Source organism: Macrobrachium nipponense, chromosome 5, assembly GCF_015104395.2.
Source record: "Macrobrachium nipponense isolate FS-2020 chromosome 5, ASM1510439v2, whole genome shotgun sequence".
Classification (NCBI taxonomy): Eukaryota; Metazoa; Arthropoda; class Malacostraca; order Decapoda; family Palaemonidae; genus Macrobrachium; species Macrobrachium nipponense.
This window is the reverse complement of record NC_061107.1, coordinates 110,064,368-110,076,502: the sequence shown is the minus strand read 5'-3', so window position 1 is coordinate 110,076,502 and position 12,135 is coordinate 110,064,368. Positions and strand designations below refer to the sequence as shown.

The window sequence follows — 12,135 nt, the reverse complement described above, 5'->3', positions numbered from 1 at the left end:
TACCAGACCCCCCCGTGAATAGTTAGAATCCGCGAATGTTTGGAACCCCTATAAAAGCGCTAAAAACAGCCTATTTTGTTAGTTAAAACTTAAGAAAAACCACTACAAATTTTCATACTTGGTTTTTTTAATAGTTTTATCACAAAAAGTGCATTTTATGATGAAATTGATCACAAAAACCAGGAATTTGTGGATATTTCTCATAGAAAAATACCGCGAATGCGCGAATTTTCCGCGAATAATGCGGGGAAACGTTCCCGAGAGAAATCCGCGAATGTGTGAGTCCGCGAATCTGGAGAACGCAAATATGGCGGGTCCACTGTACTACTCGGTTCACCAAGTATGGAAGACCACGTGAAACCGAAACGACACAAAGGGGGACGCTGTAATGGCAGCGCACAGCCGCCTCAGCAAAGGCAATGCCTAACAAAACCCTAAATAAAAGGACCACGAAGGTCAAAATCACTCTCTAAATAGTGTCGAACAAAGAACCAGTATTTAACTTGGGTGTAGAAGCAGATTGATGATCCATAACATAAAAACACAAGCCAAAAAAGCAGAGAATACTAGAGCGCAAAAAATATGTGCGTCTCTCGAAATGGCTATCAAAAGGAATGACGTCACTGATGCTACCTTTTGATGTGGAAAAGGCTAATGGGAGAGGCTGCTGTGGTAGTGTTCTTCACTCGCCCCAGATTCATACTGACACCTTTTAATAAAGGTGAGCGAGTCAGAATATTCTGGCATGTCTAATTTAGCAGTTCTCTGGTATTATAGCAATATTTTACCTTAGAAATAGCGCTAAAGGAACGTATTTCACGGAGCAACACGGCCGAGCCCAGAAATAGATTTTTCCTACGTCAAAATCCCCCTTTTTTTTTTAAATTCACCATAAATCAAAATATTGTGCTAGAGACCTCCAATTTGTTGCAAAATGAAGGTAAATGATTGAATATTACTGGGATATAAGAGTTTTAGCTTACAATTGCGTTTTTCGACCATTTCGGTCGAGTCAAAGTTGACCAAAGGTTGAAATTTTGGCACATCGTTATTCATATGAAAATATTTCAAAACTGATAAAAGCTACAACCATGAGTTGTTTTTAGTTGTATTCTACATGAAATTGCACACATTTTCATATATAATACTCCATGTAACGGCTAACATAAAATGGTGCAAAAATTATGTCAATGGGACTAAATAATTTCTGAGATGTGTCACTGATGCTTTTTCATGTGAGAAGAAAGAAATTCGCGCTTGCGCGGCTGGGTAATGATTGTAAACAAAACAACACCTTGATCCGTGAGCTCCCAGCATCCCCCAAGGCGCGTGATTCAAAAGTTGTCGCCTAGTAGGCCTATAACTATTTTTCCGCGAATTTAAAAAAAAAAACTTTTTTCGTTGACGTACCATACGTCCAATCGGCGTTAAAGGGTTAACGCAGCCTTTGTAACTACGCTCCACGTTGTCAGGGGATGTTTTTTCATGTTCGTTCTTGTCCACCACTGTTCCGAAAAATGCATGGTGTTATTTTATTAATTATGCATATTTTCCATAAATCCTTTAAAAAGTTATACATTATTTCACTGTATCTAAGAATATTGTATGTATTCTTATATTAGTGTATTATAAAATACTACGGCAAATTTAAGCCAGTATTGTGGTTTGAAATCAGCTGATGGCAAATACGAGTTTGTTTTGCCATAACGCAATTCTGAGTGAATTCTCTTGCTTTTAGTTAGCATAAACGAATATCTAGATACTTGACTCATATGAGACAATGTTATTTTTCCTTATACGTGTTTTTAGGGGGAAATATGAATTGAATGTCTCGTTGGGAATGTGAACTACTTTTTTTTTTTCCTTTTTTGCATTAACCGATTACGTAGGCGGCATGCTTCTTGCGTAAAAATATTAAGAGATTCCGTTCACAATACTCCTTTATATCATCGTAATACGAACTTTATGTTATTCATCTTATATCGGCGTGAAACCAACAGTAAAATGTGTTCTTTCACGCACAGTAGCTTTGATTAAAATGATTTTATCTCAATTTTGTTTGATGGCATACGTTTACTCTAGTTTTATCCTTGTTGCCAATGTACGATAATAGTCATTAGGAGCTTGAGCAGTTTTCTCACCTTCAGTTATAAGTAGGTTTAAATTTAACAGTATATTTCCCGATTGATCTTTGATCTATAGCGAATAAAGTTATTACATTAAGATATCTCGGTTCTATTCTATACATAACGCCACTTATAACAACTACGGTAATAGTGTACTGTAGTACGATGATTGAAATACAAGCCAAACGGATGTTATCCAATTCGGCTGTATTTAGAGAAAAAAAAAAGTAGTTTCTTGTTCGGTTGTTCATGGCTGTACATGTTCACGCAACGAGTATAACGTTAAAACCAAAATTTCATCATTCTCCTTTGCTGTTATTGAACTTATGTAACTAGAAGATGGATAAAGTTAGGCTATTGTAATTTGGTCTCTCATAAAATCGGACTATCGTAAGACGAATTATCGTAACTTGAACACATCAGCTACCTGTACAATGTATAAACCTTAATATATCTTTACATACTCTAGACACCCAAAGTATTAAAGCTAGGCTTTTTTCACTTTACAGTATTTATAATGCTATAATGTACTGTACAGTAATATTATACAGTAAATTCTATAGTACTATACTGCATATACGTATATAATTTTACTTATTGCGCCGTTGTGGGATTACAGCGCCTTTGACTGGCCTAGAGTTTCAAAAGAATGTGTGCAGAGGCCGTAGGCTTTAAAATCGCTTAGCCTCGAAAATTACTTAGCATAGGCGGCCAGGAACGGAACCCCTGCCGCTAACCGAGGATTGCCTGTACTCACCTCAGACTTTAGATACACAGGGCTAGGCTGTGCTGTCCGCTGGATATAGGCTAGTTGAAAACACAAAAACCGCCGAGAATTTCACTACCCAAGCAAGACAGACAAACACCAAAACTGTACAACTCAAAAAACAACACCCCCATCACCATGCAAACAACCAACAACAGCTCGAAAACAACACAACAAATCATGCACCAACTCCAACCCAGCACAACATACTGCCAACACCAACACTGTCCCCAACCGCCAACTCACAGGCACCAAAATGCACAACCAACCTCTTCAACTTCACCACAACCAAACAGACACACGCACAACAACTTTATAATATAAAAAACAATCCAATCACACAATAGCAACAGACCATCAATAGATAAGACCACTGCCAAATCAACTCTATGACTGACTATATGACTTCACAGACTTCTTCCGACTCTCGTAACAGACGGTCTCCACTGATGTACTCAGCAATCACCACAACAGACAATACCAACACGCTTACGCCCGCCATCATATCACTCCCATTCATCCCTCCACCAATTTTGTGCTCTCTCTCTCTTTCATGCAACCCTCTAAGACAGTGTCAAATTTAAACTACCATTATCATTCCTCCATAATGGAAGTGACGCCGGTAAACCGGGTTCAGGTTACCTGGTTGTCAATAAGGTTTCTCCAAGTGCATGAGTTAGCAGGACTGGTAGCAGTGTCCTTGCTAGCAGCAGTGCTGATGTAGGCAGTGCCTCTGTTAGCAACAGCACTGGTGGGAGCAGTGCCCCCACTAGCAGCAGCGCTGCTCCCTGTCTGGCTAGATTATGCACAGATTTTACACCTCTGGCAGGTAGAGGAGGGGGAAGTAGCTTGACCTAATAACTGGACTTAAATGAGTTCTCTTGTCTAGAGACGAGGTCATTCATCTATTCCAATACAATTTCGGGCAGGCCTGACCACGGTAGCCCCGTTGAGTCCTTGGGTTCCCTCTTGGGTCCCCACATGGCTTCGAGTCAGTAGAGGAGGCCGTGGTTGTTCCCCTGAGATTGTTATGCTGACATATCAGCATTATGATCTCTGAAAAAGTCCTCTGAATCTCGGGGGTATCCAAGTCTCGGCAAAGGACCTTTGAGTTCTTCGAGAGACTGGTCCTCCCGATCAACTCTCCCGAAGGAAAACCTCACCAGATCCCTTAAATCCTTCCTCAATGACGCGGGCGTATGACTGGTGGGGTCCTAAAATTCCTCCAGGAACACGGGCCACCGAGGTTGAATCACAAGGAGTGCACTCCTCATGATGCCTCTCCCTTTCCAGTGTAGTCCAAGGAAGTGAGGGAATAGGAGAGGAGGATCGGATGCTCTCACTTTTCCTAGCACTGCTGCTGCCTGGGGAGTGAGCCGTGCCCTTGCACCAATGGTGACAGGCGTGGGTGTAGGAGAGCGCAATCGCCTTAACGAAACATTTTCCAGAAAAAATGCAGTGGTACTCACTGTGCTGTAGCAGTGCTGGTAGCAGGACTGGTAGCAGCGCTGGTAGCAGGACTTGTAGCAATGCCTCTGCCAGGAGCAGCACTGCTAGCAGACGTGGCTCCCTGCTTGGCAAGGTCGTGCATCGTTCACATAACGGACCCCAGTCCTCTCCAAGGTCGAAAACTTTGTGAAGATAGCTGTAAGGGGACCTCCTCTTAGCTTCTCCAGATGCCTTGTCCAAAAGAACTGCGACATCAATCCTGGCTCCTGAAGAACCAAGCTTAGTCTTCACAGGTGGGTCTGAGCCATGGCTCAGTTCCTACTCTCATCCCGTGCCACTGCCATGGTAAGGAGAGAACTCCTCTTCCTTGACTGTGGATGTAAGTCCTCCCTTAGGTGGTCAGACAATTGGAGATTCTCACGAACAAGATTCCGACACAGTCCCTGTCCCTCAAGCAGTGCCCATGGGAATACAGGCAGTCCCCGGGTTACGACGGTCTCGGCTTACGACGTTCTGAGGTTACGACGCTTTTCAATTATATTCATCTGAAATTATTTCCAGGGTTACGACGCATGTTCCAGGGTTACGACGCATATTCCAGAGTTACGACGCCTACAAACGCTGATCTGGCAGATGAAATATGACACCAAAAATGCAAAATAATCAATATTTAAAGTTTTTTTTATGAAAAATGCAATAAGAATGCAGTTTACATAGTTTTGAATTCACCTAAAGCATTAAAAGTAAGGCATTAAAAGTAAGGTTTTCTTAGGATTTTTTGACAATGTTCCGGCTTACGACGATTTTCGGCTTACAACGCGTCTCAAGAACGGAACCCCCTTCGTAACCCGGGGACTGCCTGTAGAGGCTAGAGAACAAACCTTGGTTCAGGCTCCAGTGGCTCCCAAGACCCTGGTGCCTGGGGACAGCGTCTTGGGCCCCACTTCCGAAGAAGCGGGACAGTCAGTGAGAGCCAACTGCTTCTGCATCAATTTAGGAGGCAAACCCTTAGAAGTCTCAAAATGAGACTTCTTTGGGGCCAGAGAAGCTGCCTTCCCCTTCGAATGCTGTGAAGTTTCTCAAGGGAGAGGTAAAGAGGTGGCAGGTGATGACGATGATGATGAAGACAAAGACAAAGTTGAAGACAATAGCACTCCTTGGATTCTTCATCTTCTTTGCCTTTATCTTCAGCAGCTTCCGCAGTAGAGTTGTCACGGTCCCCCCAAGGGGCAGCAGACGACTCATCAGGTCCAGGGACAGGAGCAGGAGCAGGTGTAGGTACAGAGGCAGGAACAAGTGGGAACATCCAAAGGCCTCGGGACAGGTAGCGGTGCCACATCATAACCAGGAGGGGAAGCACTACAGGAACAGGAACTAGCAAGTGATAGGCTGTAGAAGTGGTCTGATCCCATACTACTGTAGGTGATACATTCGTCAGGTGATGAGACCAGACCAGGTGTGCTGCAGGCACCTCTATTGAGGTGTAACAGCAAGCCTGGATCAATGGTCATCCCATAAAAATCCAGGCTAGTTCTAAGTCTGACACCTCACCTGCAAAAGTAAAAGTTCTGAAATTAATAATGGGGGGGTCCCCTTCGTGCGAAGGTATACTTCGGAGCGAGGGAGGACCCTATAGGAGTGATCCCCAGGTCTGGGACCACAGCCCCCCCTTCTTCTTCCCTCTCCGACTCGTTGGAAGGGGAAGAAAATGAAGCTTCTCTCAGGGGGCGACAGCAAGTACAAGATGACAGCCAGGAGAGCGGTAAATAGAAAAGAGGAGGTTAGAACCTCGATGTGGTGGGAAGTAGCAGGACTGGTAGCAGTGCTGGTGTCTTACCCTCATCACAGGTCTTCCAATGTATTCCTCCTCCCGGCAAACCTTCCCCTCTGTGTCAAGACCAAATGGAGCACTCCGCACACACAAAAAATTACACTCACGCCCCCGCCATGAAGGGCAAAGGGTGTGAAGATCGATCTCGAGGTGCAGATTTGCTGCACTTCCTACCCTCTACCCTCTATCCTGGGGCAGCGCGCAGGGGCAGGGTACAAGGCTGTTGAGATTCATGGGTTTGCATGATTCAGTATATCATAAACACAATATCACAACAACGATCATAACTTATAAAAAAGTTGCAATTTATGGGTTAGCATGATTCAGTATATCACAAACACATTATCATAACAACAATCATACCTTATAATAAAAATTTTAAAAAAATCACATCAGGATTTAAAGAAAACAGCAATAAACAGTTGGGCAGAGAGCAGTGGAGAACACGTCTATCCGCACCAACGATATAAAGCAAATTGGAATGTTTACATTTGGTCAGAGGGACTACCAATGACCGGACTGGTAGTTAACGACCTAACTGCCTTATTAAAGAATTCAGCGGCCGTGTCCAGGCTACGCCTTAAGTAATTCCAATAGTAAAGGACCAAGGGTTTGTATATCGCATAGGAACAAATTAGCACAACACCTACTGCATGTGGAATGCGGGTCCATAGCCAAAGAAGCAAGGAAACGAGAACATGGGAAACCTTGAGTCCCAGGCACATATGTTGGCCAGGCCAAGAAGACACAGAGGAAGCCATAATAACACAAGCACACACGCACAGACAAGCAAAAGAGCGAAAACGGGCAAATAACCAGGATGGCGGAGAGTAGGCAACCACGACTCTCACATTGCCAGATCTCACAGATTCCTTGCTTTTCAATCTCCAATTGTTTAACTGGATCCAGCTGGGCACTAGAAAATTATCCTATTGTTAAGACCGAAGGTTTGTTCGCATATGAACAAAAGGGTTTTTGTTTCTTGCATGGACTTTAAAAATATTTTTTCACAAGCTATTCTTATATGATCCATTATAGGACAAGCAATTACTGAATATAGTTTGAGATTAGACAAGTTATATCATCTTACAAAATAAATCTTAATAAATAACACTAACAGGAACAAAATATTAGAGGGCTTTCCAAAAAAAATTCTGCATTGAAAATCACTAGATATCTACTGGCAAAGATGTTTATAAAATATGAATTTCACAATTATAACAATGAGAATTTTTAAAAATTCTCTGTAAGAAGATGCAAACCTTCTTCCTCATAAGATGTAGCAACTTGATAGCATTCTGAGCAATTGTCTAAAGATGGAACAGCAGTTATAGTAATGTAACATCGACGTGTTTGAGACCCACTTCCATCACTACCTTCCAATGTACTGTCAAAGAAAAGAATATTGTCCAAATGTTATAGTATATAACTCCATCACACTAACAAAACAGATGATATATGAGATATAGTTTGAAGTTTCTAAATCATACATAATTATGCAATAAAACCAAGAAATTATACTATACTTAATCATAAAGTAATATGCTGACAAAAAGTATAACAAAAAGAACTTCCTTTAGAATAATTTTATAAAAAAAAAACACCAAGAAAAAGAACCCTAAATCAATACACAATATGAAAAATCCTGTCACTATAGTATTTTACTTGAAAATATGAAAGTAATTGACACTTTATAAAGTAGATGCACAGTTAATACTGATAGGCCTTCTCATGGATAATATTAGGAAAGAATGGTTGGAGACTGATGACTTTTAGCTTGCAGTACTGGTATAAAGTTGGGAGGTTTAGATTATAAAGATTATGCTGTTTAAATCAGCAAGAGACTCACAAAATTTATAATGACTGCTTAACCCTTAAACGCCGAAGCGGTTTTTTAAAAATCGTCTCCCGAATGCCAACAGCGTTCGCGCCGAAGCGGAATTTTTTTTTTTAAATCACATCACGCTTAGTTTTCAAGAATAAGAGTTCTTTTTTGGCTCCTTTTTTTGTCATTGCCTGAAGTTTAGTATGCAACCATCAGAAATAAAAAAAAATACCATTATCATATATAAATATTGGGATATATGACAGCGTGAAAAAAAAATTTCATATATAATTGTATACAAATCGCGCTGTGAGCAAAACGGTTAAAGCTAACGAGTTAATTTTTTTCGTTGTATTGTACACTAAATTGCAATCATTTTCGTATATAACACATTTTAAAATGATCAAGGCAACACAGAGAAAATATTATCACAAAATGATGCATGAATTCGTAATGTGCAGATGTAGAAAAAAGCTGTTTTAAAAAATTCACCATAAATCGAACTATTGTGCTAGAGACTTCCCGTTTGTTGCAAAATGAAGGTAATTGATTGAATATTACTAGAATGTAAGTGTTGTAGCTTACAATTGCAATTTTCTACCATTTCGATTGAGTTAAAGTTGACTGAAGGACGAATTTTTTCTATTTATAGTTATTTATATGAAAATTGTTTATTGTTGTATTCTACATGAAATTGCGCACATTTCCATATACGTATAAAACTTTATGTAACAGCTAATTTAAAATGGTGCAAACATTACGACAATTGGACGAAAAAATTTATGATTTTTTCGGAAGAGATACCACGCGAACGTAAGGAAATTTTTTTTTTTCATAAATTCACCATAAATCGAAATAATGTGCTAGAGACTTCCAATCTGTTGCAAAATAAAGGTAAATGATTGAATATTACTAGAATATAAGAGTTTTAGCTTACATTTGCATTTTTCGACCATTTCGGTAGAGTCAAAGTTGACCAAAGTTGAAATTTTGGCACTTATCATTATTTATATGAAAATATTTCAAAATTGATAAAAGCTACAACCATGGGTTGTTTATTGTTGTATTCTACATGAAATTGCGCACATTTTCATATATAATACTCCATGTAATGGCTAATATAAAATGGTGCAAAAATTATGTCAAAGTGACGAAATAATTTCTGAGATGTGTCGCTAATGCTAATTAGTGCGAGAAGAAAGAAATTCGCACTTGCACGCCTGGGTAATGATTGTAAACAAAACAACGCCTTGATCCTTGAGCTCCCAGCATCCCCCAAGGTGTGTGATTCAAAAGTTTTTGCCTAGTAGGCCTATAACAATATTTCCGTGAATTTTTATAAAAACTTTTTTCGTTGACGTACCATACGTCGGTTCGGCACCCGACAGACAATTTTCGTCGACGTTTAATACGTCCAATTAGCATTAAAAGGTTAATTTAATGTAACTTGTATCTACAGACATGGGACTCAAGATATATCTATAAAAAAAACTATGCACAAAGAGAAAAAAAATAACAAAAACTGGATAAAGGATCAGAGGTTGAGTCTTTCAAATACTCAAGAACAATCATATCCAAATGAAGGTTCTCTTGAGCTGAATTTAGCAAAAGACTATAAGAGAAAAATCAAGCTAAATGAATATGGAAATCAGATAGATTGAAACTGCATGCAATTGTTTAGCATGATCTGTGATCCCATTGATACAGTGACTAGAATCATACCATGACAATGTATCTATCAAAAAGATACTATTGATAACTTAAGAAAACTTAAAATGGGACAGAAAATTGTTTAAAACAACTTGAATTTTTCCAAAGTATACAAGCCAGAGGCTTTTATCTATTTCTTCAAAACAAGCTGGTAGCCTGTCAAAACTTAGTAACAAGGTGGTTAACAAGTGGAGATGGGAGGTGAGTAGATGAGTATCCCTCACTCACTTTTCCTTTGGCTGTAGTTGAGATGAGACTAAACATAAATCGTCTAAATATCACGGAAACTACAAACTGCTTTTCAAAATATTCCATTTGTTGCTACAGAAATACAAACCATTGCCCTTTATACAGGAGTTACTCCTTAGGTGGGAGGTTAATCCCCTTCAACTGGCTAAAGTTGAGAACCTGGAATTGCCAAGATCCCAGTTGCCTGGCAAGAAGAAGGGATGTCTTGACTCATGAACCCCTAGGGGTCTGGCAAAAATGACAAATTTTCTATGACAATTTGTATTTTTCATAGCTACAAACCTGAGGCCTGAACAATAGGATAATTGCTAGGCGCTAGAAAAGGGATTTTGACGTAAGGAAAAATCTATTTCTGGGCGATTGGCTCGTGTCGCCAGCGAAATATCCTTTAATCTATTATTTCTAGGGTAAATGTACTAACACATACCAGAGAATAAATAAAATAAAGAAAAAGGTCAGCATAACTGACTCGCTCACCCTCCAAGAGGGTGTCGGTATGAACACTAGGCGAGTGAGACCACTACCACGAGCCAAATACCAATAGAAATCTCCCACCACAAAAACCCTCCATGAGGAGAGCCGACCCACAGAGTGAGCAGCTCGTACTACTACTACTCCATCCCATGCTGCCGACTGCTGCGCCTCTGGTGGCCATCCTGAAGTTAGCAGACAATCTTGGGCGAAGGGATGGGTAGGGTGGGATTTCGCTGGCGACACGAGCCAATCGCCCAGAAATAGATTTTTTCCTTACGTCAAAATCCCTTTTCTGGGCTCAGCTCGTGTCGCTGCGCGAAATCGTACCAGAGAAATAGCACAGATTGTAAACAAAAGTAATAAAATAAATCAGAATAGGTCTCAAATAAAAAATACAGTAAATATAAAAAGAACATAATTGCTAAAAAGATACAAATACACAGTGATACAAAATAGAAATATGCTTAAATTACCCTTAATTCTAACATGTTTCTTTATCATAAGGTAATTTACATATGTACAAGAGGTAAAGTTGGCTTACATGTAACAAAATGGTAACTGTGTAAAGGCATGTATCAAAAATATAATAGCAATTAAAATAATCAAATGAACAAATTAAACAACAATGATAATATATAAGGAATGCATATGACTTAATATACAAAACCCGTAACCATTATAAATGGAGATGTATCCCCTAGCATAAAAAATAAGGGGGTAACATCCATGAGATCAAAATCCATAATCATCTGTGAGTGTCCCTAGCAAAAAAAATAAGGGGCACCCACTACATCATCATAAAAGCAGCTAAGACACCAGGTGAATGTAAATGAACACGGTAGGAATAGACGAACTGTTGGGTGAAGCAGGTAGAAAGAGGACTGAATCTTCTACTACAAATTAACTAGAATCAGGGGAAACTATGTTTCCCGCTGCTACTGCTGAAAATTTCAGAGCTTCCAAGGACTTAAGGTAATGGCGTTTGAACACTGTCGGCGATTTCCATCCGGTATACTTTTTCAACTCATCGAAGTTCATGTGTTGGAAATAATTAATTGAGGTGGCTACTGCCCTGACATCATGTGCTTTCGGGAAAGAGTCAGGATTGGCTTGCTTAATAAAGTACAGGATTTGTTGCCTGATGCCTTTAATGGATAAAGTTCCACCTTTTTCCCTCTTAAAGAGGGGACCCGATGAGGATGAGGAGGTCCTAGACAGAAAGGCTCGTAAGGTTGTAACTGGGCAAAGAGATACATCTTGTGGAAGGGGTAGTACCTTCCAAGGTTCCCACCTCATCAAAGGATCTTCATTCTTTGCTAAAAAGCTACGTTCCGGAGAAAGTAGTACTCCCCTGTGGGAAGGAATTGAATATGATCCGGATCTCTGGATAAGCCGACAGTTCTGAAATTCTTGCTCCTGAAGCTAAGCTTAATAAAAACAGGGTTTTCCTTAAGAGCATTATAAACGAGCAAGTGTCATTATCGGTTTCTGAAGCCAGTTTTTAGAAACATCATTTAAGAAAACCATGAAACTGACGTAGGCCTTACAGAAGGTCTAAGTCTAGCACATGCCTTAGGAATAGACGAGAAGTAGGAATCCGTCAAGTCTATGTTGAACCCAAATTGAAATATCTTTTTCAAGGCTGACTTGTTTGTCGTAATCGTGCTAGCTGCTAAACCTTTTTCAACAAGGATCTGAAAAAGGA

General features: G+C 39.9%; 1 protein-coding gene across 2 annotated transcripts in view; it reads right to left on the bottom strand.

Moving 5' to 3' along the window:
• LOC135215584 (uncharacterized) overlaps nucleotides 1-12,135 on the bottom strand; it is a 237,011-nt gene that overhangs the window by 117,927 nt on the left and 106,949 nt on the right. For both annotated transcript variants that reach the window (XM_064250453.1, XM_064250454.1), the window contains one exon: nucleotides 7,435-7,559. In XM_064250453.1, the coding sequence (XP_064106523.1) occupies nucleotides 7,435-7,559 (125 nt within the window). The remainder of the gene's footprint in view (nucleotides 1-7,434; nucleotides 7,560-12,135) is intronic.